The 27116-nt window shown below is 41.3% G+C and overlaps 1 protein-coding gene across 3 annotated transcripts; it reads right to left on the bottom strand.

The window, feature by feature from the left end:
- Positions 1-984: 984 nt before the first annotated feature.
- On the bottom strand, positions 985-27111 carry LOC145447046 (coiled-coil domain-containing protein 171-like). Of its 3 annotated transcripts, XM_080325476.1 has the most exons (30): positions 26976-27111; positions 26296-26409; positions 26048-26225; positions 25870-25982; positions 21972-22168; positions 21715-21762; positions 19318-19438; positions 18185-18345; positions 17219-17372; positions 16935-17022; positions 16465-16571; positions 16295-16399; positions 15068-15220; positions 14894-15006; positions 14754-14835; positions 13994-14182; positions 13723-13839; positions 12720-12862; positions 12563-12658; positions 11818-11972; positions 11201-11332; positions 10749-10860; positions 9038-9134; positions 8840-8975; positions 7662-7900; positions 5330-5475; positions 5191-5272; positions 2115-2177; positions 1811-1969; positions 985-1396 (listed from the first exon to the last, which is right to left on the bottom strand). In XM_080325476.1, the coding sequence occupies exons 1-30, from the start codon at positions 27105-27107 to the stop codon at positions 1229-1231; spliced, it is 3900 nt and encodes a 1299-aa protein (XP_080181602.1). In that variant the 5' UTR covers positions 27108-27111; the 3' UTR covers positions 985-1228. The 3 variants fall into 3 exon arrangements, with proteins under 3 accessions (XP_080181602.1, XP_080181603.1, XP_080181604.1); XM_080325477.1 differs by lacking the exon at positions 21715-21762; XM_080325478.1 differs by lacking the exons at positions 21715-21762; positions 21972-22168; positions 25870-25982; ... (1 more) ...; positions 26296-26409; positions 26976-27111 and adding an exon at positions 19500-20203.
- Positions 27112-27116: the final 5 nt, after the last annotated feature.

Below are 27116 nucleotides of genomic sequence, written 5' to 3'. Positions count from 1 at the left end.
ATTGTAATTGTAATTGTAATTTGATATTTTTAGCATGGAGTAATTGTAATTGTGATGTAATTGAAAAATGCATGAAAGTAATTGTAATTGAACTGAAATAATGTAATTGATCCAACTCTGCTGTAGGCCGAGGTGGATGTTTGGGTAAAGTATCGCTACTGATGCGTGTCGTTCGACATCCTCCTATCTGTTCGTTACATTGCATTGTGGCTTATCGCATTGTACATTGTATGTGTAGCTTGTTCAGATGAAAATTATAACCCAATGTATTGTATTGTATCCTAGATGGTTAGTAATCTATAGCAATACCCAAATTGCGATTCATACAGGAGCATAATCTGTGTCTCGATCACAGTACTGGTAACAGAGCGAATTCACGCTCATCCGAAATATTCTGATGTGGCCAAGTTGGGTGTCTGATTCTATACTGATTCCAAAGACTACTCCAAGCCGTTTCGACACCTTTCTATCGTTTCATTGTATCGCAATTTTGTGGTTTATTAAACCTTAGATTAGGAAAAATTGAACTGATCAAAATTGCTAATTAACTGAACTAATGCCGCGCACTCGCATTGATCAACCTATAGCCTGCTGGTTGCCAAGTAAGATGTCAGCAATTCTAGTTTCACCTTAATCGATACGGAACCCGGCAACAAGTATGAGTCAAAGAATCAGTATCATTAGAAGGTCGCAAGTTGAGTGTTATTTCAAATAGTGTTCATTGTTCACTGAATTTCGAGATGATATGGATCAACAACTTTGGTTGAGCCCTGCGGATGCATCGGTGAGATCTGAAGCGCTTTAATTGGCACGGGCCCCCAATGTCATCTCTGAACAACCGCATTCTACGTTCATCAGCCGATCGCGTTTGTAAAACAAATCACACAATCTAGCAATCACCGCAGACTACAGCCTTCATACTCGCAAGTGACCAGCAGCTGAATCACACCCCTTGTCCAAAACGGTCTGCGATCACACGAACTACTCTGTAAAAATACGTTTATTCTAAATATCTCCACGGAGTAAATGCCACATACGAAATCAGAGACTGAACTAACCCAGCTAATATTTATAGCTACACCATCACTAAACAGCTTGCTCTATAAAATACTTTGATAGGATATACAAAGAAACGAAGCAAAAATATCAGTCTTGAACACTAGTTGAGAGAGTAGATAATAAGAAGAGATAAAGAAAGACCATTGGTAGGAATTCACAGACTCTAAGTTTACAGATCACCATTGAGCCTATACTGTGGTAACGAGAAATTGGACTCGTCGGCAAGAACCCCTCTCAGGGGTTGGAAATCGCCATCCTTTGGAGTGGAGCATTCTGTCACTCTGTCTCTGTCACCATTCATCAGTGAGCTCGTGTCGCGCGTTGGGATATGAGTCGTCTGGAAAGATATATTTGTCATGATCCCTAGGTCATCATCATCATTTTATTGAAATTGTCATCATATCAAAACATGTTATGCGATACTTCGAATACATACTTCTCGGAATTATTTACTTGAGTGCTATTCAGACTTTCAATTACTACTCCCACTGTAATTAATTTGAATATCTTGGAAATGACAAATTCTACATGTGATGCAGTAGAAATTGACGATACTACATGTGCTTGTACTTTAGTACCAATGCTGGCTACTTTGCCCACCTGAGAGTGCTGCAACATAGATATTCTGCATCTTATGCTGGTATGATTATTGAAATGAGCAACACTAATTGAGTAAGTCACACATTTTCCACACTAGGAAGATACAATATCCTACACCCCGGTGAAGCGTCTAAAAAAGTTAATCACAAACCTCTAGACCAGAGGCATATCCGTTTTCTCTCTTACAAGCATCCCGAAGCTCGCTTTTCAAAGCCCCGATGTGTTTTCGATACGACGCAATTTGGTCTTCCAGCGACGTAATCCGCGACACAGCGCTAGACTGTGCTCTCACGAAAGACTGAACCGCTTTCTAAGATCGAAAATTCACAAATTTGATTTCCGATAACAGAATCTCAAAGGCATATGGATATATGGTTGTCAGAGAACCCGGCCTCGGGTGGCCAGATACAGAACTTTGGTCAATCTAGTTATAAATGTTAACATGAAGTTCCTACCTTCGCCGCCACTACGTCCGGACCGGCTTCGGCGTCTGATATCTCTGGCGATATTTTTGTGACCTGCGAGCATTTCACTTTGTTAGCAAACGCATCGAAAGTCAACATTTCGCCTACAGAAGGCCGAGACAGGCAGGACAAGTATAGTGTAAAGCGTATGCGATACCCACAGGGTGCGTTAAAACAAGTGTTCTCTCGTTTCTCGCGTGTAGCGTACGAGCGCGCATCGAGTTGAAATATATTCAACTTTATACGCTACACGCGCTGACTGCTGGTCGTTCATCGGGTGCTTCGGTCTTCTTTGAAATTTTGATTATCAATAAAATAGTATTTACAGTGAGCAATTCTTTAATTATTTATTATAGGTGTGCCCACCTTGAATACTATTTATTCAAATCCAAATTTCCCGACGGCAATAACTCCGCTTCCACTGGTTGGGATTGAGCCAAATTTGGTGAACATCGTTTCTATAGACAACCTAACACTTTCGTGGGGTGAACAGGAAATTTTGAAAGTTTTGTTAATTTATTTTTATACAATAAATAGAAACTTTCTTCTCCTGTAGCAATGCGGCTACTGGCTAGAATCGAACCAAATTTGGTGTGTAGGCTTAAATTAGGTAACCTAACAATTTTATCAAGTAGCCAGCACAATTTGAAAAAGTCATTTTTGAACACCCCTAATGTACATTTCCAATGCTTCCATTCCAGTCAGCTCACATTCACGTGCAGCAAACCCAGCAATGTGTTGATCGGCGCCTGCGAAAACGTTGACGGTCCGATATGGACCAATCAAGCGGAAAGCGTGAAACCGCTACGCTTTACGCATGCAGCGCACAAACTGCTACGCTTTGCGCTATACGGGTACTGTCTGTCCCCGCCTTGAGAAACAACATTGCAAACTAAAACTGTCATACTATAAGACCAACCAATCAAATTTCATGCTCGGCAAGCCGGTAAAAATTATCGTCAAATTGCCTTTGACCAAATGGAAAGTGTGACGTACACCAATTTCACTGAGCCGTGAGATTTGCTTGTGTCCAAACCATATAGGACACCATGGTTTGTTGCGTGCGTGGTTGTACCAAGTCACAAAAGTCCTTCTCTGATTGTAACGTTTGATGCGAAGAGTACGAGTAATTTTACAGAAGGTCGCGCCCTAGTCCAAATCACAATTTTCAGTCACGAATCATCAACGGGTCATGTTTTACGATCATGAACAAGTAATGCCACGTAATAGTTGATCTTCCACTGCGTGGTACCTTTTGAAAGTGATGTATTAGTGAAGTTTGATGAGTAGTTTCAGGCTTCTGGAGTAGTTTTAGAGCGTGTTTCAAGTTCTCAAATCAAAAAAAAATTGGAGTTAAATGTTGTCGACAGGCGCGTAGCCAGGGGGGGGTTTCGGGGGTCGAAACCCCCTCCTTTAGAAACGCGAAACCCCCTCCTTTAACGCGAAGCCTTGCTCTTTTTAAATGACCGCTCTGACGCTAATGCTCGTTTGCAATTCAATAAGTCATATTATCAGTATTGCGCGCGGCGAATTAACAGAAGGCGCGACCAATTAACGAAAGACGTGTTGCTAATTAGCGAGATTCGTCTGTGGGCATTGCACTGCACAATGTAACGCGACACGATCTCCCGCTGAGATGATTGGCGAAATCGGGTCATTCATTGTCGCGCGTTCGGCAATCATTAATAGCCTGATTTACCGCGTCTCCAACAAGCCTAATTCCGCTGGCTTGAATAATCACATCTGCAATAGGCCCGCGTCGCACGATATCGTCACTGGCCTTCACAATCACATCTGCATTGGCTTGGTGTGCACGATATCTTCGTAGGCCTACACAATCGCATCTGGAATAGGCCTAGTACTAAAGATATCGCTAGCCTAACTACCGCGTCTTGGGATGGGCTTTGGCTCCTATTTCTCGACGGCTTAGATAAAATGCTATCAAGTATATGCTGATGCTGATTAGCGATTGTGATTAAAGAGTGACATCTCGTAACTGAATGACATCGAATGTCCGCAATCATGTTCGACGCGTGCGTACAAACATGCGTAATTGATTTCCACTAGTCTTCAGTTATAGTCCAGTAGGCTTGAGTTATAAGAGGTAAAAGGTTTGAACCACCTGAAATCGGCGTCATTATAGCACATATTCCATAAAAACTCGTACATTTTTACTTGCCTAAATCGTCGCCGAGGCTACGTAAGACGCAAGACGCATTGATGAGCGGGCGTATTTAATTGTTGGACGCTTTGACAAGCGCGCGAATTTAATTGTTCAGCGCGTTGATAAGCGCGCGTATTCAAATGTTCAACTCGTGCGTATTTCATTGTTCACGACAGATCAGGGAGTCGCTAATTAACAGCACTTCCGGACTCGTCTACAAGCTTATCATACGCCTATAATCGCCAACACGGGGATGTTGTATAATCGTTATTTACGCATCGCATGTACTTAACCCTAATGAATCAATGCTACGTTACTAAATTCGAAAAAAATCGAACCCCCCCCCTTTCATTTCAAACCCCCCCTTATTTTTCGGCTGGCTACGCGCCTGGTTGTCGAATACTTCGAAATCCAAAATGCCGTCGTGTTTGAGATCTCTGTTGTATACCAACACCAAGTCAGTGCGTTCCGAGTCACAAGTCCTTATTTGATTGTAACGTTTGACCCGACTCATCTCAAGTCATTTTAATTTCATCACTCATTCAGTCCGAGTTCGAATGGGCTAATTCTACAAAAGGTCATGCCCAAGTCCAAATCACAATTTTTAATCCCAAGTCATCAGCAGGTCAAGCTGAAGTTGAAATCATCATGAACAGGTAATGTGACACAATAGCTGGTCTCACACTGCAGGCTAACTTTTGAAAGTGATGTGATAGTGACATTTACAGAGTAGTTTCCGGTTTTTGGAGTGGTTTTAGAGCGAATTTCAAGTTCTCAAAACGAAAAAAAAGATATGTGGCGGTTAAATATTGTCGAATACTTCAAAATCCAAAATGCCGACGCGGGCCGGACAAAATGAACGTGCCGCGTGTTTGAGACCTCTGCTCTACACTCAGTTCTTACCGCAAGTTCACATGGGTTATCGGGCGTTTTTTTCAGCAATTTGTCGATCGACAGGAAATAGGCTGCGAGACTGTCTTTCTCCCTGAAAACGCGAAACATGTCCGAGGACGGCAAACTTTGGCAGCGTCACACGCATTACCTAGCTGTTCTTTTCAGCGCTTCCGTGGCGTCCGACACTCGGTCGCCGAGAGATCCCTTCTCCTCCTCCAGCCTCATCACCTGCTTCGCGAGAGCCCGTTTGCTTTGAGTGCATCGCTTCAACTCCATCTTTACTTCCGTGAGGCTCTTAAAGGGCATGGGGAGACATAAAAATGTACGGAGCGCGTGTGCAAGCTTTTTGCTACCAGAGGTGGCCAAAAGAAATAATTGCTACTTCAGTCGAAGTAACATGGTATATTTATGCTCAATTACTCAAGTAGCAGTTTCTTATGTATCTACAAGACATAGCCAAGGCTACAGAAAGCGAAAGCAGATGAAAGTCGGAGAAGTACTCTTGTTCTTTTTTAGCAGCTAAACGGCTGCTTTCGGAATTGCAAGACGTTTGTCCGACAGAAAGAGACTGACGGCACTTCGCATAGGTGCAATCTTCGAAAATATATCCCGCTACCCGGAGGGATTCCCAAACTTGTCTTGACCCCTAATTTCGATTTGAAAATGTTTCGCGACCCCACCTCTTAATTTGGCGTGCTGATTACGTGTGTCCTGTATACGTATTATATTATGAACACAGTACTACCGGTCACTTGTAATTTTCCCGGAAGGAAATATAACCGTCCTATTGGTTTCTATGCTCCCTACACATTAATCTTCATATACTAATAACCATACACCAACCTTGCGTTATAGTAGCGCTGTAAATGACGCTTCGGCTGATCTGATACCTTGTTTGCCGGGTTCGCATTAGTTTTTCCTACTATTTTGAAAAACTTAAGTATTCAGAAATGAACCGCCGATAGCATCCGCTTAATTGACATTCTTCTAATAGTCATCGGTATTTAATTTTAGTCTCCGCGACCCCAGCGAATAGGCAAACGATCCCGTTGGAGTCGCGACCCCTTGTTTAGGAACCCCTGTCTACCGTAGTACAAGGGTTCTCTCATGCGGTTCTTACGACAATTTCATTCATAGTAGTGATACAAACTCATCCCTAAACTGCTTCCCAACTGTAAAAAGTAAGTAGTTTTGTCTAAAAAACTGTTCAACAGAGTGGATTGGTTTGCAACCCTTTTACGAGTGAAATTGACAATAGAATCGCATTGACACCGCCCCTTTAACACGGTAACTGAATATGTTTTCAAAGATTCCGCCTATTCGTAGTGACATCAGTCATTATGGTTTGTCCTGTAACACATCTTGCGATTTCGAAAATATCCACTCCTAATCAACGGCTAAATCTACTTGTTCAAGCTACTTAATAGCAGTGTTGGGATGACTCGAGTCATCAGAAATGTGGATTGACTCGTGACTCGGAGCAAAATTCACGAGTCAATTTCAAGTCATCAAGTAATCGGTGTCGATAAAAATCACTGTATCTTGCATATGTTTAGATTGTTCGCAAAACGCTTGCGTAACCCGTGAGAGCGACCAATCATTCAATGACGGTGCGTTTCACTGAGCCTCGATTGTTCTCTTAGAAATAAATTGACCGCGCACGAAGGGATCGAAGCTTACAGCTTACGTTGTCGTAACTCTAGTAGTAAAGTAATGGAATAGCAAAATGTAGATTTCTGTTCTCTGTTCTTACCTTAACCAAACCTCTTGTTTTATTGAAATTGAAGTCGAATATTGTTTATATAGTCCTCACACATTGGCGCAAGCTCGAATTGTATCATATCTATTTGTAAATAGATAATGTATTGCATCTGATCAGTTCGTTTCTCTATTCTCTATTTTGGCTGGTAACCATATAAACGGAGGCTACGTAATTACGTAGTTAACTTCTAAGTATATGTGTGCGATACAGCGCCTTCTTGCATGCATATTTAACTCTATATTCGTTCATCGTTTCGGAATCAATGACCACTCAAACTGTATTTCAGACAGCTAGCAAAATGCAATGACGTAATAATGCCTCACATAAACTTCAAAAAGGCAACTTGACTTGAAATGTGACTTGACTCGTGACTTGACTTGACTCGACTTGACTCGAGTCACCTCCGAAAATGGAGTGACTTGACTTGACTCGAGTCATCTTTGAAAATCGATTGACTTGACTCGAGTCAAAATGTGCAATGACTCGTGACTCGAAGGTAGTGACTTGATCCCAACATTGCTTAATAGTGTACATTTTCATTTTCTACTCCCAGTCCAAGCAAATTTGACACGTCTAGGATATTGCAACTTCTATTTGTAATAGAGCAGAAATTCCCGGCACAATTTTCACTCAAGTCCCGACGTCGGCTACTTTGATAACCTCTAACGGGTAGCCATAAAAATGCACGTAGCGCACGAGCAAGCATATCACCACAAACCTTGATAGCCTGCGATAGCGTCTGTTCTTTTTCGACGCCGTCCGTCCACTGCTCGTCCAGTTTCGCGCTCAGTTCTTGCAGCTTGTCGTTCTGTTCGTGCAGGAGTTTCTGCGCTTGATTCTCTCTCTCCAGGGCCGCGTTAAGCTCGGTGCACGCGCCCTCGAAACGTTTTTTAGAGACTAGCCGGCTCTCGCGGTTCTTGAAATCGGCGACTTCCTCTCTGGCGAGCTCCAAGTCGGCTGGAATAAATTTGTTCCGAGTTAAACATCTTCAATAAACAATTGAATAAATAATCTATACGTATTGAAATAAACCCTAACATTCTTGGCCGACATGCGTCAGGGGTAATCTTCGCAGATTTCAAAAGAACTGTGCTTATCAACGTTCGTATCACTTCTTCGTGTCGATGTGTGTAACATTCGCAGGTGGTCAGTAACGAGGTACTACTACTTTTTTCAAGTACTCAAGCAGTTATTTTACTCGCACTACTTGCAGAAGCGGTGTTACTTTTACACTACATCCACTTCTACTCCAGTTATCGGGAAAAACTGCTCGCTTTTGCACTTTTAAAGGTAGAAAGTTGTCTTGCGATAACTTAAATTGCTTTCGTGAGTGAAATTGCCATACATCCTCAAGCTGTCACGATTGTAGACAACTGTCGCTTAACCGTTTCCGTTCTACAGGCAAAACTAGGCCTAGAATACATACATATTCACCGACTTGGAAACATGGAGAGAACTTAGGTTGGTCATGAGGATAAGGTTTGCGACCACATTTTAAACACTCGGCAGGCTAGAATGGAAATTGGAACAATCCAGTCGGAAATGTTAATACAGCGACACAAAAGTCATATCCATCATGATATAGCACGCACCTATGAAGTCACAAGAATCAAGTCCACAGTTTGAAGTGCGTACCCCTGGCCAAACCTGTTTGCGGAAGAGATATCGGCAATTTCATCCGATCAGGCTTGCACAAACTACCAACTTAGTTTATTGGCAGTCCACCAACTACTGGTTTTTTGGAAACTTCTAGTTCTAGATGGCGCATTAAAAATATATCTAGTTGCGCAATTTGAAATGTGAGCAGTTCTAGTTCTAGTTGCATGTTTTAATCCATCAGTTTGCACAAGTCCGTCCCTGAAACCCAATTGAAAGCAAAACATTAGATTTCACCACCTTCGCATTTACTGAGTTGTTGAATGCGAGCTTTCAATTTCGACTCCGCGCTCCGCAAGTTTCTTTTCTCGACTTCAGTCGCGTGCAGTCTCTCCGTGAAACTCAGAAGGTGACGTTGCAACGTGGACAAGGCGTACTGCAAAGCAAGCTCCTCTCAGCAGGAAATTCACAAAATCATGCGCTATAGTCATTACGTACCTCGGCCGTGTGGAGCTTGATAATTTCTGTGAGCTTGCATCTGTGCAGCAACCTTTCGAGTCCTTCCGACAGCAAACACATCAACGACGACCGTTCTCTGCGGTAGGAAAACTCAGCATCAGTGCTCCAGACATGTCAAAATTACTTCAAGTGGATGAACAGACTTGTAGGTACAGAACTTCAATATACAATTGAAAAATATAATCATATCGAACTAAACACGAATATTTTCGGCCAACATTCATTCATCAGGGTAATTGTCAGCAATTAGTACAGAAAACATTAGATATCAAAAATCGTATCACCAAATGTTACGTCACCAGCATGAAATTTGGAATACTCAAGCAGACAGATAGCTTAACCTCCATGCACTTTTTTAGGTGACACACCAACTCCTGTTGGCATATTTCGATAAAAGTCGACTCCAAGGTACACAAATGAAAGAATGAACGGCCCCTCCCGGCGACGGGAAATCTGTCGTCACGAATATTCGATTGTATACTTCGAGAAGAGAACGAAGGCCCAGTACTCAGATAAGTAGAGTAACTTTCTGAATTGCAGCATGCATCTTCGCGACTAGGGCTGGGCAAAATCGAATACCCGAGTGATTCGATTCTGAATTACACTTCGCTTCGAGTTATGTATATATATCGGCTTTTCAATTGGACAAAATAAAAATGAAAAGGGCAAAAGAAAACAGGAAACAAAAAACATCGAGATAATCGGTTTTAGGCTCGTATTAAGCGTCTCCAACGTAGGCGGTCGTGGGCGTCTTCAAGCGACAGCCCCCGTTGCGCTAGGTCAGTCTCCATTGTTGAGCGCCATGTTTTCCGATTCCAACCACCTCTGCGCCATGGCTCCGTGGGAATGTGATTGATGATGGCGGCGGCTAACGTACTATGTCGAAGTTCAAATATGTACCTTTTATGCCACCACCGAGAATATAATGCCTGCTATCCGTCGCATTAAAGATACTTTTGTATTTTTTCGACCATACCGATTTCATTGCACTTCTTGACAACATTGTGGGGTGATCACGACTTCGGAAATGTGATATTTCCAGTAACATTCGTAGCTTTATACTATGTCTCGTATGCTGCGACACTGCCAATCAAGGTTTCAAGGCATCCTCAGTGGAAAATAGTATCAAAACTATAGTTCTCGTTAGTAAATCAACTTTCAGTTGCCACGAGCGTATAATTTCAGTACTCGAAAAAATCGTCTTTTATTACTCGACTCGAATCATTGTGCCCAGCCCTATTCGAGACTAACGCAAAATTACTAACAGGGGCCATTTCGCCCGACTGTTATAACAATCGCACCGATAAAAGCGATACAAACACGCCACAAAAAACACATTCCACTACACAAAACCCAAAGCGAAAAAGTAAGTAGGCTAAACTTCATCAAAATCGTCAAGCAGAATTGAAAGTAGTCTAGCAGAGTAATCCATACAAGTAGATGTACTTTGTCACTAGATACCTTTTACAGCCAATTTTACTTCTCACACACAATGTTACCGCACTATTTTTGAGGTAATAACCACATACGGCACATAGTACCGCCTTATAAATCTGCCTATTTTCACAGGCCGTCTCAGACAGCAAATTGATTTTGAACAAACAAAACGCTTCCTGAACCACAGTTGCAGATGCAGGAAAAAGGCAATTTCATTTGATTCGAAACTGTAAAGGCGGAAATAAATCCATACCGTACAACATCGCTGGAGGTATAAACGAGAGAAGAGAACATCGGATGCGTGCGGCTCAACACGTTCAGGAAAGAATTTTTGGCCGTCTTAATCACAGCCCTCGACATGTAACCTGCGAAACGGAAGTCAGTCACATCTTGACACGTCCCAACGAATATTGCACTCGGCTTGAAGAGGTGGTCGAAGTAGTCAGTGTAGCTACTCGGGTAAAAGTAATATTATAAATTTATACACGATTACAAGTAAAAGCAGAAATTTCAAAGACATGTAGCTTCACTGGTAAAAGGGATGCGGACGTATTACAAAACCACTTTATACTGCAGTATCCAAAGTCTAAAAAGTATGTAGTCTTGTACAAAAAATATCAAGTATTAGCGGAAAAGTAGTCTAAAATTACAACCACTTGAGCGCTCTGAAAAAGTATCGGTGCCAGCCCGCACATAGAACCGTACCTTTCTTGTTGCCTTCGTTGTTGTCCAGCGCCTGGACCAGACCGCACATGGAATCCCGTATCGAATGCACGACGCGCGGATTGCAGAGCCACATCATGGCGCTGTCAGACTGCGACACTTCGGGTGAAGAATCTAAGCAGGGGAGGGGTATTTTTCAGAGAAAATCAATCGGCGCTGTACAATAGGACTTTTTCTCCAAATCTTGCTTGCTAGGTGATTAAACTGTCAGGTTGCTTAAAAAACTTGAATCCATTCGAACCAGTAATCGCGTAGCTATTACAGTTAAAAAATTTTGAATTTCCTTAAATATAATTTAAATTTTTTCTTCAAATTTTAGTGGCTACCCCGTGAAATTGATACCTTGGCTATGAAAACGATGCAAAACAAATTTCTCTCAATTCCAAATCCAAGTTATTGCAGTTGGAAGTTTTGGATTTGAATAAATAGCATTGACGGAGGGAAATCTCAGTATTATCAAAGAAAAACCCAAATAACTTCGCTTCTACCGTTTAGAGTTTATCCAAATGTGATGGATAATACAAACATTTTGCAATCTACTCAGAATTGCTTCGCGGGCCGTATGAAATCATCACGTCCTCAGTGCTATGGTGCGTTACCTGATTCCGACGATTGGCTGGGTTTTCCGGCTACCACAATCACCCTGTTCGAACTGGCCGAAGACTCGTTGCAGGCAAACATGGTCACGTTCGTTCTTTTCACGAGAATCTTGATTCTGTTCGCGGCCAAGACGGCAATTACGGCCACGCGGAACCTTGATAAAAAACGAGCAGAATGAGAGAACACAGAAGTAATTAATTACGAGCGCGCAACAGTTGATTTTCAATTTCAAAAGTTCATTTTGCATTAATGGTGGCAGCGCATTCTGCTGTCAAGAATAATTAAATGTAATGCCTATGCGATTTGGTCAGTGTCAAAGTACTTCTCCATTTTCAAAGTACTCAAGTAGGTTTTTCTCCCTTGATCTACTTACTCAAGTGACAATGTTTTTAGACTACTTGCACTCCTGCTCGAACGTAACTGCTTATTTTTTGCACTTCTGATCGTCAAAAGTAGAAGGTGGTTTTGGGTTAAGTTTGTATCACTGGACCGAATTTACTTTTCGATACTACCTGCTTTTCCGTCCTTTCCCTCGATGTTGCCGACGATTACCCTTGATAGTGTCAGCCGACAATATACGGGTTTATTTCAATGTGAATATACTATTCAAGTTTATTTTAGTCAATAAAAGATCATTCATGACATACACGAGTTGCAGGACTGGCTAACTTATTTCCCCTCAAGGCAATATCCATCCATCAACAAGCCACAACTGCGACAGTATTATTGCAGTAATATCGTTACCTTAAGAGAGGATGGATATGCCTGAAGCTGGAAGGCGCGTCACTTTTGAAATCGTCTGGCTTCTTCATTTCTTCCGAAAGAGTCTCCGCCAGTATTCTGAACACAACGGGACATGAAGAGAAACCCGGGAAGGACAACAATCTCAATGCGGCCGAACCGAAGTTGCTTCTTAAAAACGAGAGAGTCTTCATTCATGCGCATCAGCACGTCTCTCTGTCTCGCCAGATCGTCCCTCGCTCTCAACGCCGGGTACAAAGAGCCGAGCAGCAACGCGCAGGCGCAAGCCAGAGCGTTCCTTTCCTGCAAGAACATGAAAACTAAAATAGCGCACATTTGCTACTTTTTATTGAATTTATTTACATTCGGAAAACATCGACATGATCGTTAGGCCGCAACGTAACAAAATGAGTAGCACAACGTCAAAATTATGATTATAGACTAGTTCCGCTTCTATTACAGCTTTGAGGCATAACCTTTCCTAGAATACTTACCAGGGTTGTATTGACTCGACTCGAGTCACAATTTTTGTCTCGAGTCATTTTTTCAAATGCTACTAGAGTCAATTTGTGTATTGAACTCGACTTGTACTCGAGCCATTGTGCATGACTCGAACCAAGTCATACGACTCGAGACTAGGACGGCCAAGACCGACATTTCATTGTAACTTCGAAGAATAGTAAGTCACCGCATTATAGGTATTTCGTCCATCAGTCCTGATACTGGGAAAATGTGGCCAGAAACTGTAAGGACCGAGGAAAATTAGGATGTTGTGAATGCGAGCCATTCTTCCCACAAGCGGTGTTGATAACGGTGGTTTGAACCGGATTGAACTCAAAACTGAACAGTGAACGCAATGACTTGGACTAGAGTCATAACACTATGACTCGGACTCGACCCTCCGCTCACTGACTTGGACTTGACGGTGAATTGAAAATGACTCGACTTGATTAGAGTCAAAACTATAAAAGTGAGATTGACTTGCGACTCGGAGCCTTGTGACCCCGTCTTTTACACATATCTTTACACCCTATATATTTTACCAGTTTAACGTAGACAAATCAATCTGCATGGCGCTCTATATATTATTATAATTAATATCGCGAATCACCCTTGGAAATGTATTTGGCTGCTGGAGACATTCCTAGAAATTGCCCAAATACCTGTTGCATGTTTCCGTTTTCGCCGCGTAACTGAACGCACTCCGCTTGCAACGCTTCGGTGACACCGTCGCCAGCTCTGATCCGTTCCCACGCTTCGTCACACAGTCCTTGGGATTTCTATTCGAAAAATCGTTTCCAAGTTTTCAGAGTGGCAAAAGCAGTCGGAAAGAAAAATAGGATATAGCTTACTCTTTTCTGACCAGCGACTAACGACTGACAACCCCTGTGATGTACCATTGAGTACACGATAAAAGTCATCAAAATACAGTACCTGAGCCCGCGACTGCATCTCTTCGATCAGAGCGTTGTAATGAGACTCCAGCTGGGTCCTCTGCCTCAACGCCTCCTGTTCTCTCTCTCTGCACTGTCGCGCGAGCCTGTCCACGGAGGCTTCGTGCTCGCGCTGCATTTCCTGCACTGCCTTCTCCAGCTGGTTGTTCGAAACCTCGAGTCGATTACTCTGCAAACATCACATCGCAACTTGTACAGTAGATGTGGTAGGATTGAGAGCAACTTTCGAAAATGGAACAAAATTGACAGGCAAAAATGTCATTTTTTAAACGTTTTTCGGCGAATTTTTTTCAAAACAGACAATTAGCACTGGTACCATATCAAAACCACACAATAAAATACGGCATGAAACGGTCGTCAGGGATTTTAAAAAACCTTTAATTTATCAACGAGAATTATAGTTTCAATACTATTTTCCACTGTGGTGGTCTTGAAACCTCGATTGATCTTATCACAGCATATGACACATGCATTACAAAGTTACACAGGTTAGTGGAAATGGCAGATCTGAGACTGTGATTAACCCATCGACACAAAGCGCGATGAAAGTTGTACGGTCGGAAAAATACCAAATTCTCCCTCATGTGATATTTTTGAACTTTCCGCATCATTCATTTTGTTATGATGTCATAATGTGCGATACTCGACTCAGAATCGAATCACTACGGTATTCAATTCTACGCAGCTCCATAGTCGCGGCATGTTCTGGAGCTTATAGACCAAACAAGTACACCAAATACCTCGTCTTTCATCCGGCTTAACGCGCTCAAAGCGGAATCGACGCCTTCACGAACTCCGATTGAAAATTCAGCCCACGTAAACCTGCAAAATATAAATGTGGAGTCGCGACAACATTATCGACTGAAACGCATCTGCATACTTTGTCAACGAGGTGATGCCGCGAGCGTGCGGCCCGAGCGCGTGGTGCAGTTCCCTTAAAAAGGACAGGTGCGCTTCCATCTCGCGCTTGTGTCTTTCGATCAGATTTCCCGACTGCGGAACAGCGAGACACGGTCGGGGTTTGTTCGCATGCGTTAACAGACAAGTTCCCAACCTCTTTCTCCAGCTGTTCGCATCTGCGCGTCTGCTGTTCGAACTCGCCGGTTATTTCCGCCAGGTCCCGTCTCATCCTGTCGGTCTCGTGCTCGTAATCGCCTTGTTTCATTCGGATGCTGTCCAGTTCCGTGCGGCAATTCAGGATCTCTTGCTGAAGTGAAAACGTAACGCATAGATAGACACAAGCAGGAAAGGACACACCAATTCGAGTATCAGTTGTGATGATTTGAGTCCAGTAGTGAAAGATCATTCCTTTCGGGTACAGAAATGACATGCCCACTGACACTTATTCGACGATCGAGAATTGTGGAATTGATAGCTGCATCCTCGCTATGAGAGCCTTGACACCTCGCTTGGTTGTTACAAAACATACATACAAAAATTGCAGTATAATGCTACGCAGCTTCATTCATGGGAACAACATTTTTCTGAAATTAATATTGATGTAATTGACATTGTTTCCTTGTCGCCAAGCAAAAAGCACATAATTGAACTTTACAAGTGATTCATGTTATGACAACATCAATAATACTCCAATCACTGAGGTACTCGATTTCCCTCGTTCCTATACGCAATAGGGCTCTTCAAAAATGACTTTTTTTCTCAAATCGTACTGGCTACTTGATAAAATTGTTAGGTTACCTAATTTAAGCCTACACACAAAATTTGGTTCAATTCCAACCAGTGAAAGCGAAGTTATTGCCGTCGAAAAATTTGGATTTGAATAAAATAGTATTTACGGTGAGCACAACTATAATAAATAAACAAAGAATCGGTCACCGTAAATACTATTTTATTCAAATCCAAATTTTTCGACGGCAATAACTCCGCTTCCACTGGTTGGAATTGAACCAAATTTGGTGAGCATCGTTTCTATAGACAGCCTAACACTTTCATGGGGTAAACAGAAAATTTTCAAATTTTTTATTATCAATTTTTATATAATAAATAGAAACTTTCTTCTCCTGTAGCAAAGCTGGCTGGAATTGAACCAAATTTTGTGTGTAGGCTTAAATTAGGTAACCTAACAATTTTATCAAGTAGCCAGTACGATTTGAGAAAAGAAGTCATTTTTGAAGAGCCCTAATACGCAAGTCAAAGATACGACGAAATTTTCCAACGGCGACAAGGACAGGAAGAGAAGGGTTCACTATTCCGCATGTCTTCTACGGCGCACACCTTTTTTCAAACAAATTTCACAGGTAAATAGGCGGTAAAGGCGTACTTGCGATTCTTGAAGGTCCTTCTCACGGGACAACGCTCTATCCCTGAAGTTATTGCAGTCGCTCTGCATGCGTTCTTCCGCAGCTTTGCTCGTCTCCAAGGATTTCTAATGAGTTGATAAGAGAAGCGATGAATATTCTGGCATATCTCGACACATAACAGATCACTGACCCTTAGTTCATCGGCGTCTTTTTTCATGGACAGCAAGCAAACGCGCAGCCGCTCGAGAATCATTTTCGGGTCTGGCTGCAGGTCCTTTCCTTTCGTCTTTTTCGTTACTGAGAGATGAAATGATTTCATTCATTTCGGTGATAGCACAATAAACAGATAAATATTTGTTAACTGGGACATCAGAAGAACCATGTTGATGGTTGTGGATTCTTAATGACGTATACAAAAATGAATGGAAAATCAAACAAAGAAATAACCTGAGTGTGACGTACACCACACATATTTAGTTATCACTCTACAACTTTCATACCAAGAACAGTTGTGGTCCTTGTGGATATATAAAATGTATACAGGATCGCATAAGATATGCTGTGCATATGTGATACTGTTTTACTACACCACTACAACAATATTTTGTGTTAGAACCTATTTAACGGCGTACCTTGTTCTTTAAAAGTAAAACAACGTACCGGTTTTGACAGTGGGATCTTCCCAATATGTAGCCAAAAGCAGCTCCACTTCTCTCATGTTTCCGCTGTAAGTCTCTTCCAAGTAAATCTGCAAATAAATAACATGAAACTGATTGTATTCCCTAGTATTTTTGTATCGCCGGCAAACATTTTCGCCATCATTCATGATAGTTTTGACCCTTTCAAGGTCTGGAATAGGTCAAAGCAATTGCGCGCAATTCCGAGATATTTTTTGTTACTTATGCACATCATATTTTACTACTGTCACCAAATAGATGCGGTACCTGTCTTTTTCGAGCCTTGCTCAGTTCGGCTTTGAGCGCGTCGAAATTTTCCTGCTGCTTCGATAACTGAGTGGTCATTTCCATGATGCGTGATGATTTCTCCGAAGAATCACGTTCCAGTTGTTTTCTGGCGTCTTCGTGAACTTGCATAGCCCTTCAAGTGGCATTGCAACGGAGGTGGACAGTGACAAAGAACTACTTTTCGAAGTACTCAAGAAATACTAGTTGTTCAATTTTTTGGGCACAACTACGTACTTTGAGGAGTAGAAAGTAGTTTTACAAGTTTGCATCACTTTTATCAAAGAAATTTTCGGAGCCACGTAAAACGCCGTATCACGGCAACTGAATATATCTTTGAAGATTGTACCGATTCGTAGTGATATTAGTCATTTTACATTAGTCAAGAAGATATATCTTGCAATCTCGAAAATGGCCACCTATGATTTCCTGCTAAATGTATGCGAACCCTCGACCAAATCTGCTTTTTGAAACGTCTTACGTGATATGCGTACTTCATAATTTTAGAATAGGAATGTATATAGTATGTTTTTATATACACCCACAAACCAGCTCATGATATACATATTCACGATCTGTACATAATACGTAGTACATAATGTACATAATGCGTGCATGATGCGCATATGCTGCTGGACAAGGAAGGTGCAAATATAGCCTTGTAAGGTTTACCAAGTCTTGCACCACCCCTTCATGCTATCCCGACAATCCTGACAAGCGGGGGCTAGACCACTGCCACTTCTGCTACTTGAACACTTTTCATTTTGTCAAGCACAACCAGGTATGCAAGACTTAATTTTTTACTTGGAAATAATCCCGGTAATTTTACTTGTAATGGATTAGAAATTCACAACGTCACTACTACTAGAGTACCAACGGCGACTACTTTGAACGCTTCCGCATTGGAATAGGGCAGGTACAGGTAAAAATCGCGACGCAACGCCGTACCTTTCTAGCTTGTATTTAGCCTCGTGTTCGCATTCTTTGGCCGAGTTTGCCTCGCTGCTCAACTCCTCGAAGCGTTTGTTCGCATTTTCGAGTTCCTCGGCCAGCTTTTTGCTCATTTCTTGCTGATTGGCGAACGCGCTTTCGGTTTCTTGGTGCTTGAGCTTGAGAGAAAGTACCATCGTCAGATGATCGCACTACACGGCTCGGATCATTGAAATCGGTTAACCAAATCATTGTGCTCAGTGGTCAGTAACAAGTACTTTTACTTTTTTGGATTACTCATTTACCTAATTGCACTACCCCCTCAAGTGGTTAGGTTTTGGACTTCTTCCTCTTCTTACACACTGGAATAAAAGTTTACTACATGAGTAGCTCCGCTGATAACATTGACCGCCGCTGAATACTATTTGGGGCGGAGGTTGGGTCAACCTTTTTGGGTTCAGGCTTGGCTTAGTGGAATATTTTGGGAGTGAATAAGGCAAGTCATAGTAGTTGCATAAAATCAATATCTTCCGTCGCTTTGCCAACAATTTCGACGAGGACTTGCAAGGGAATACAATGCTTCACGGTCTATATAGCCTCGACCGGACAATGTATTCTGAAGGCATCAGACTACTGCTACATTGATATTTATCTGAGAATGAAATTTCTATACTTGCTACATATATTAGGCCTACCTTAAAATTAATTCATGCAGTATCCGACACCCCGATGGGACGGATTTGCATTTTATGATACAATGAACATATGAAATCACGATATATCCCATACACTTGCTGGATTTTTTACATTAGACAACGACAAATTCGTTATAATATCAATCTCATTGATGTCGATCATTCATGAATGTTATTTCGGGTCACAACTATTCACAAACGGTAAGCTGAGTATTTCGAGCAAACTTTTATAACATGACCACCAAAATTTTAGAAAAAGGCAATATGCATGATCGGTTAGTGCAGAATTCTTTTTGGTGCCGCCAGCGCCATGCAGAAATTTGTCTGAAGTTGAAATGGAAAAAATTTCGATAAAAGATGTTACCAGCATGAAGTGAAAAATTGTAATGAATGGAAATGGTTCAGAGTGTCCCAAGACTCCCATCAATCCCATCCTAAGAATAGATCCAAACTTACCTGAACGATTTCCGCGTTGAATTTGGATTCCAAGTGCGCCGCCCTTTCTGCCTCCACACTTTCTTCGAGAACACGACACCTCATCGTCCTATCGTGCAACTCTCTTCTGGCATGCTGTTCCCTGGTAATAGCAACAGCAAGTATTATTAAAAGAAATATCATGATAACATACGGGACCCTGCCTTTCGGTAAGGAGAGAAGATAAATGTTCAAGTTGAAGAACGAGGCTGCCATTCCACATCATTTTATCAAAATTGAAGGTTATTCACGGAGTTTTTACTTTCAATTCGTGTCTTTAGGGCCCTCAAGATTATTTCCAAACGTAAGAAGTTTCAGTTGGCAATACCGTACTTTCTGCTGCGCAGCCCTCCTCAAACAACACATTATATAACCATGTCTTAGACGACCCAAACTCAATGGTTAATCCTTCATAATAACAATTTAAAAGAAGGATAGCATTGTACAGTATATGAATTCATTCAGTTGCACTATCATAACAGATGACCAGTTTCAGATTGTGTAGAATGGTCATACCGGCCAATCTATCAGCAGGTTGCAACTATGAATCTTTATATGGGTAATTCAAATCATCATGTCGGGGCGTGTCTATTGAAATATTGTACAAACAACTTATCCGAATGGATAATCCTAATCCCTCAAATGACACTGCATTGGAATCGTTGTGAATATGACAAGCTTACCAACAGTACCTAAAAGATTTCATCATAAATGAATATTATCCACCCATCAACCATGCAGAAGAATCATATTCTTGCAGATAATCAAGTAATTCAAAGCATTATCATGCAACAGCCGGGGGCCCTACTTTTTTGTTATGAACAAAAGCTAGCAAAGCTATTAGTAAATGAAATTGATAATTGGTGCAGTACTCCGATATTCAATTTCCAATTAATAATGTCAGATTCGTAATGTAAATGCAAGGATATCGAGTCCCGTACAGTCCATTCAGGCATTTACACGTAAAAAAGTATAATACAGGGAGGCGTCTTTTATTCATGCAGAATAGAGACCGTTAGAAAAATATAAGAATCGAAAAGTTCAGTCAGTGAAACTATAACAGAAAAAAGAGCTTGCAGGATACAACGAACTTAAAGTACCCTACATTCTACTTGGCATATAGAGCTTATTAATACCGCGATGATTTTGCACCAAAAATTACAAAATTTTGCACAAACTATTTAAATTAGGCATTGTTGCACATACTGTTAGCATTGTAGTACTTTTCTACATTTTTGTTGGAGCTGTCTGTCCTTACGAAGTATCTTGGTAAGAATGGAGAAAAAAAGTTTAACAGCAGAAGTTGTTTGCTGGCAGCATTGAAGTACAGTGCATAGGCCTACTGCTGGAGGGCTGGTAACACACCTGATTCTTCATACCGACAATCTTGTTTACATCGCACTTGCAAGACAGCAACCTAAATCTGACTTTTTCAACATTTCGTGATCTGCTCATACGTCGAGAACCAATGTGAACACCACACAGTCAAGTTTCAGATTCGAATTTGACATATCGGCGTGAGCTTAGCGGACCTACTAAATTTCACTCGTTTTCAAGTGTGTTGATCATCAGGCCATTTCAATTTAATTGTTCATTTCGATGGTTTATCATTCAGAATCAGTAGTCAATAGGCCATCTACAACAGCGGGCCTGTAAATTTGGCTATACGGTGTAAAATGTCAAATCATAAGTTCACAGACAGTGCAAAGTCTACGACACCCACGAAATGCAGCTTGCGGAAGAAATTTGACTTTGTAAACAATTTTGACGATTTTTCGACTCATCACCTCAGTTTTGACTTTTTTTTGACATGTCAATAATAATCACAATACTTATTACATTTAAGACTTTTTCCAGGTGTATTACAAATTCAGGAATGTGACACCACCAATAAATAACATGATGGGAATTAGTGAGTTTCAGCGAGTGGAAATTTCCCAAGAACATTATGTCTCATACAAGGTCGAGCGCTAAAGGAGTAATAAAGGAACCATGACGAAAAATTGATATTTTTCTTTAAGCTGAACCAGAAATTCGGTCCAGACACAGCGGTGGACAGATACGATAAGAACGATTTAAAAAAGTGATATATGTCGCAGCACTCAACACTGGAAAGAGAGAACCAACGTGACTCATGACTCTTGTGTTCCATGAAAAGAAAAACAGGGGACAAGTGCACTCAAAATTCAGATATTTCATCATACGTGGATTGTCCACACACGGTCAGAGGAAGTCAGGCTAACGAGCGTACAAAAATTACTACGAATTCGGTAACTAAAAGGAATTGACGTCAGAAAATCAGCATGAGAGCAAATTTAAAGAAATTATTTGTCAAGCTTTTAGCATGATTCCCACCAAATTTTTCGCGCTATACGTTACCGTTCAATCTGGTAGTAAAGCACTGGATCAGCTTTCATGACAGCCAACCTGGATGAACTTCATTGGTCAGAGAAGACAATATTATCACAAAACAACACAGAATCAGTTTTTTTTACAGGAAGAGGAAAGAAATGATTTTCATTGTTTTGTCACTGGGGAAACCACACAGAATATTATTAGACGCTGGTAACGCTAGAAAAAAAATCCTGCTAATACTAGTAATCCTGTCAAAACAACAAAAACAAGGAATGACTCACTTTTCTGCAAGTACTTTGGTCTCGCCGATTTTTTCGCGAAGTTCTTCCTCCTTTCGAATAAGATTCGCCTCTAAACTTTTCAAGGCGGATTTCAACTCTTCTATTTCGGCGTCACGATTTGCTTTCTCTTCTACGAGTTTATCGTGATGGCTCCGTAACACGGCTTCCGATGCGAGATGATCAGCCTCGGCTTGTTTCTAAAAAAAACGATCGACCATCGGAATTGTGGTGCAACCAGCCTATTATATAAATATAATAAATTTAAAAAATTTGGATTATTATTTTTAATCTTGCAAATTCTATCACTCCGGCACCACATATCTTATCCTGACAAGGACTTTCCAAACTGGGATTGTCAAATCTTGTTGTTCGGATTGTCAAATCTTGAAGTTAGTCACATTATCAAATAAATATATGTAATTTATTGCTGAACCTGGACAGCTGCTTTTTTCAAGGGGACTAGCAAGTCAAAAACCTAACTTTCAGATGGCTATCCCCATCACCATGAAATTTTCGCAGTCGCTATGCTATACACAAAAAAATATGTTCTACTCTGCATATTGTGGATTTGAAGGTGAAAAAATGCACCGACACGGGGAATGCGAAATCTTAAAGTTGTGAAGCCCTTTTTTCAATCTATCGCCTTCTTTAGGACGTACTAGGACAGTGCTGTGTTATGCTAAAATTTGAAGGAATATGTGCAACCCCTCTTGGAGAAATTTCATTTTGAAATTTCAAATTTCAGGTCATTTTATCAAAAAGTTTGCTGTGAATGAAGCTCTGTAATTCAGAGCAAGGTAGACCTAGACGAAACGACTCTTAGCATAACATAGGTCTCGATGTTAGCTTTTCAGAAAACCCTGAGTGAATACTATAGGCAGGGTTGCCATACCGTCCTTGTTTCTAAGATTTGTCCTTATTTTGAAGGGCCACGTCTTAGAAAACTCAACTGTCCTTATTTCTAAGAAATGTCCTTATTTTCGTCTTGCGTCCTTCTTTTGTCTTATTTTCAACCACGAAAGAAATTTGATCGTTTTACTCTGGTATTTGTGTTGCATAATATTCTAAAATTTTGCATTGTCGTAGAGATTTTATGACATCATAAATGAAAGGAACTCTCGTGACGTACACACCACATGCTTTTGCTTCTAGGTGGTGGGATAGCTAGGGCAGTGAGTTTGTCTGTAGGTATTCATGGTGTTTGTCGACTACTATGGTCATTCACACCAGGTCCATATTCTTCATTTTTAGTTCGTAACTGCTGACTTATAACACGACCCACTTCTAGGCTTTTTTATAAGACACCGCTTAAACGGATAAGGTGGCGAGGAGGAGCCTAGATATACTTCCAACGCTTAGGTATAAGAATTCTGAAGTCGACCTCGGTCAAACTCGAACCCGCAACTATCTCGCCACGTATAAGGGCGGTGAGTCTGAGTGGTGGTATAGCAGTTTAGGCTGTACCAAGCTATCACAGCGGACCTCATTTTAGCAGTAAACAGCAGTATCAGGTTCCTGCTGTCTAGTCTACAGCAGAATAAGATGTGGGGAAGGCAGCATTTTTATTACGCAGTGAAAAAAGGTGCAGTGCAGTCGAGTGAGTCGACAGTTGGGTTAAAATGTAGCTAAGCTATAAATCATTGATAAATTTATCTAAATTATATTGCACATATAGTTTTAGCTAATAATAAGGTTAAATCTGATCAGGTAAAATGAGCAGGCGTAAAAACGTTTTTCGTGACGATTATGAGAGTGAATTCAAAGGTATCTAACGAAGCTTGAAGGGCGAGTGTTTCGCACATTGCAATATCCGCATTTGTGACATTAGTTTGGAGGCCATATGAAAGACCGCTATTTCAACTCACATTGATACCCCAAAACACAATTATGTCATAATGATTAATTTGAGCCAGTCGATGAATAATTTTTTGGCAAGTCGATCAGCATGCAACAACGACCACAGACTACATGGCAGCTGCTGCTGATGGTACCTGGGCATTCCATACTGTCAACAACTGGAATCGTTCCTCACCAACGATTTCACATCGCAATTGTTCAAAGCAATATTCCCCGATTCCAACATTTTAAAGAAGTTAGCTTCGGCCAGGACCAAGACTTCAAGCATTGCTACTCGTATTTATCGCTCCCTACGCTCAAACGTGATTTTGTCTAAACTTAGTTCACAGTCTTTCCCATCTTGGTTGACGTGTCTAATCACAGGGTGAAAAAGTTTGGTTTGTCACCCTATGGGAGGGGGGGTCAAGACCAACGCCTTTTTGGGGAGGGCTGACGAAGTGCTGTTTCGACCCTCAGTAACGCTAAACCGAGACCTGAGCTGTCGTGAGATCCATGAAGCTCTTTCTAATGAGTGGGAGTTGCTGGAGCAGATTGTTTCTGGCGAAAAGTATGGAATATGATTTGCTACGGCTCTTATAAATGCAAACTATGTACAAAAACGGTTTTTAATGCTAGTCTAATTTTTTGTATGTCCTTATTTTTGGGTCCATGTCGATGGCAACCCTGACTATAGGACATATATGTCATACAAATTTTTGGTTTACCATGAAACTGTTAAACAAAATTTTACAATGGAGAAAAACGTTAATAAACATTTTACCAGTAATAAAAGATACTAAACCGGTGCCGATGAAAATCGAAATTACGAAGTTTTTAGTTATGTTTTGGGTAAGATAAGCAGTGTTGGGATGACTCGAGTCACCTTTTTCGTATGACTTGACTTGACTCGAGTCACTTTGCTAAAATGACTTGACTTGACTTGACTCGGCGTATCAGAAATGTGGATTGACTCGTGACTCGGAGCAAAATTCACGAGTCAATTTCAAGTCTTCAAGTAATCGGTGTCGATAAAAATCTGTATCTGCAATATGTTTGGATTTTCGCGAAACGCTTGTGTAACCCATGAGAGTGACCACATTCAATGATCGTGCGTTTTACTGAGCCTAAATTATTCTCTCACAAATAAATTGACCGCAAACGAAGGTATCGAAACTTATGGCTTACGTTGTCGTAAACTAGTAGCAAAGTAATTGAATGACAAAATGTATATTTATGTTCTCACCTTAACCAAACCTCTTGTATTATTGAAATTGAATTCGAATATATTTCATATAGTACCCAACCATTGGCGCAGGCTCGAATTGTATCATGGGTAATGTATTGCGTCTTATCAATTCGTTCTCAATCAATTCTCTATTCTCTATTTTGGCTGGTAACTATCAACTGAGGCTATGTAATTACTTACGTAGTTTATCAGTTCTACATATATGTGAGCGATACAGCGCCTTCTTGCGTGTTATACAACTCTATATTCGTTTAGCGGTTCAGAATCAATGACCACTCAATATGTATTTCAGACAGCTAGGAAAATGCAATGACGTAATCATGCCTTATACTTCGAAAAGGCAATTTGACTTGAATTGTGACTTGACTCGTGACTTGACTTGACTCGAGTCACCTCCCAAAATCGAGTGACTTGACTTGACTCGAGTCACATTTGAAAATCGATTGACTTGACTTGACTCGAGTCATAATGTGCCATGACTCGGAATGACTCGTGACTCGAAGGTAGTGACTTGATCCCAACACTGAAGATAAGGCCATGAGGTAAGAGTATAGGTACTATGTTGAATTGTTGATATTTCAAGCCAAGAAAAAAATTGAAAATTTTGACTTGCTAGTCCCCTTAAAAGAGTCCCAGGTGATGACCTCTTTATAGTCATCAGCTGGCTTTTCAGGCATAAACTGAGGATATCAACATTTCTTGTCATCACTTGCTGATGCGATGCCTGGATGGCCCACACAATATTTCGTAAACCGCAGGTGGCCCTTTGGCCGCCCATGTTAAAACGTGTTATAGATCACGTTTTGCAGTTCTTACTTTTTCGTCCATCAGAAACGCAATCCTTTTTTCGTCTTCCATCGTGACCCGGCGAGCGATTTGCAACGCTTTCTCCAGATCATCAACCTTAGTCTCCAAATTTGCTTTATCAGCTGTAACACAATCACACAGTTCACAATCAGCCAGAAAGCGGCCACAATGTCAAATTGCCCGTCACCTGCCAGGGCTCTGTTTTCATCGACAAGTGACGATTCTCTCTGCGACGTAGACCGCAACGCGTCATTGGACCTCTTCCTGACGACTGCCAGATCGAATTCGACGGACTGACGGGAAGCTTCGCCCCTCTCCAAGCGAGACTGGAGTCGTGCGATTTCTGTTAAATTCCTGGAATTTTCCTGAACAGAGAAAAAGGTCGCATGTCAGATAGTAATTCAACAGAAAAAAAAAGAAATAATATTGGCTTGCTTTGTTGAAGTTTGTGGTCAGTGCAACTTTCTCTTCTTCAAATCTCAGCGCTCGCTCGCGAAATTTCCTTAGTTCGCCCGACAGATGTTCGTTCTCCTCGCGGACAGACTTCAACTGCGTACACAGGAATAGTTTTCAAGGCTACGGACATAGACAGGGTCGATATCTTCCTTATTTATAGGACCAGTCCTTATTCTGAAGGGCAATGAATTATAAAACTAAATTGTCCCTATTATCATTGGTCACCAAATATCACAAAAGCCACATGGGCGATACGAATACTATCAATTGCACTCCGAGTGGTAACGATGCTATGGTGAGGCCTGGGTGAGATTGATGCACTTTCTTAGTTATCTGTTAGGCATAAGTAGACCTGATGCCAATGGGGTTGTGATTAGGACTATAGGCTAGGAAAGTGATGACCTTTTTTTCTTGTCATCACACAAAATCGCAGCTATAATTTTTGATCCACGTTGCTGGCAACCCTGGCGACGTATCATCGGAGATTGGTATGTACATTTGAGGCCAGAAATATACAGTTCCAGGCGCCTACCGCCTACACTCAATTTTCCTGAAGGATATGTGTCAGAAATTACTAATATCAAACATATTAAAATGGGGCATGAATAAATCAATTTTTAATTTACTTCAGTTTCAGGCCACGTGAGTAGCCTACACACCTGTAACTGCAGTCTTTTATTAGACGGCTTAGCGACCCCAGCGCTCGCTTCCATGGTCCGCATATCATTCACGGAGGATGCGGAACTAGAATTTGACAGTACCGACGCTCTTCTGACGTCGTCTGTACTCATGGTTAAGTA

Source organism: Botryllus schlosseri, chromosome 9 (assembly GCF_051294905.1).
Source record: "Botryllus schlosseri isolate E-star chromosome 9, Bs_hap1, whole genome shotgun sequence".
Lineage (NCBI taxonomy): Eukaryota > Metazoa > Chordata > Ascidiacea > Stolidobranchia > Styelidae > Botryllus > Botryllus schlosseri.
This window is presented reverse-complemented; position numbering and strand designations above follow the sequence as displayed.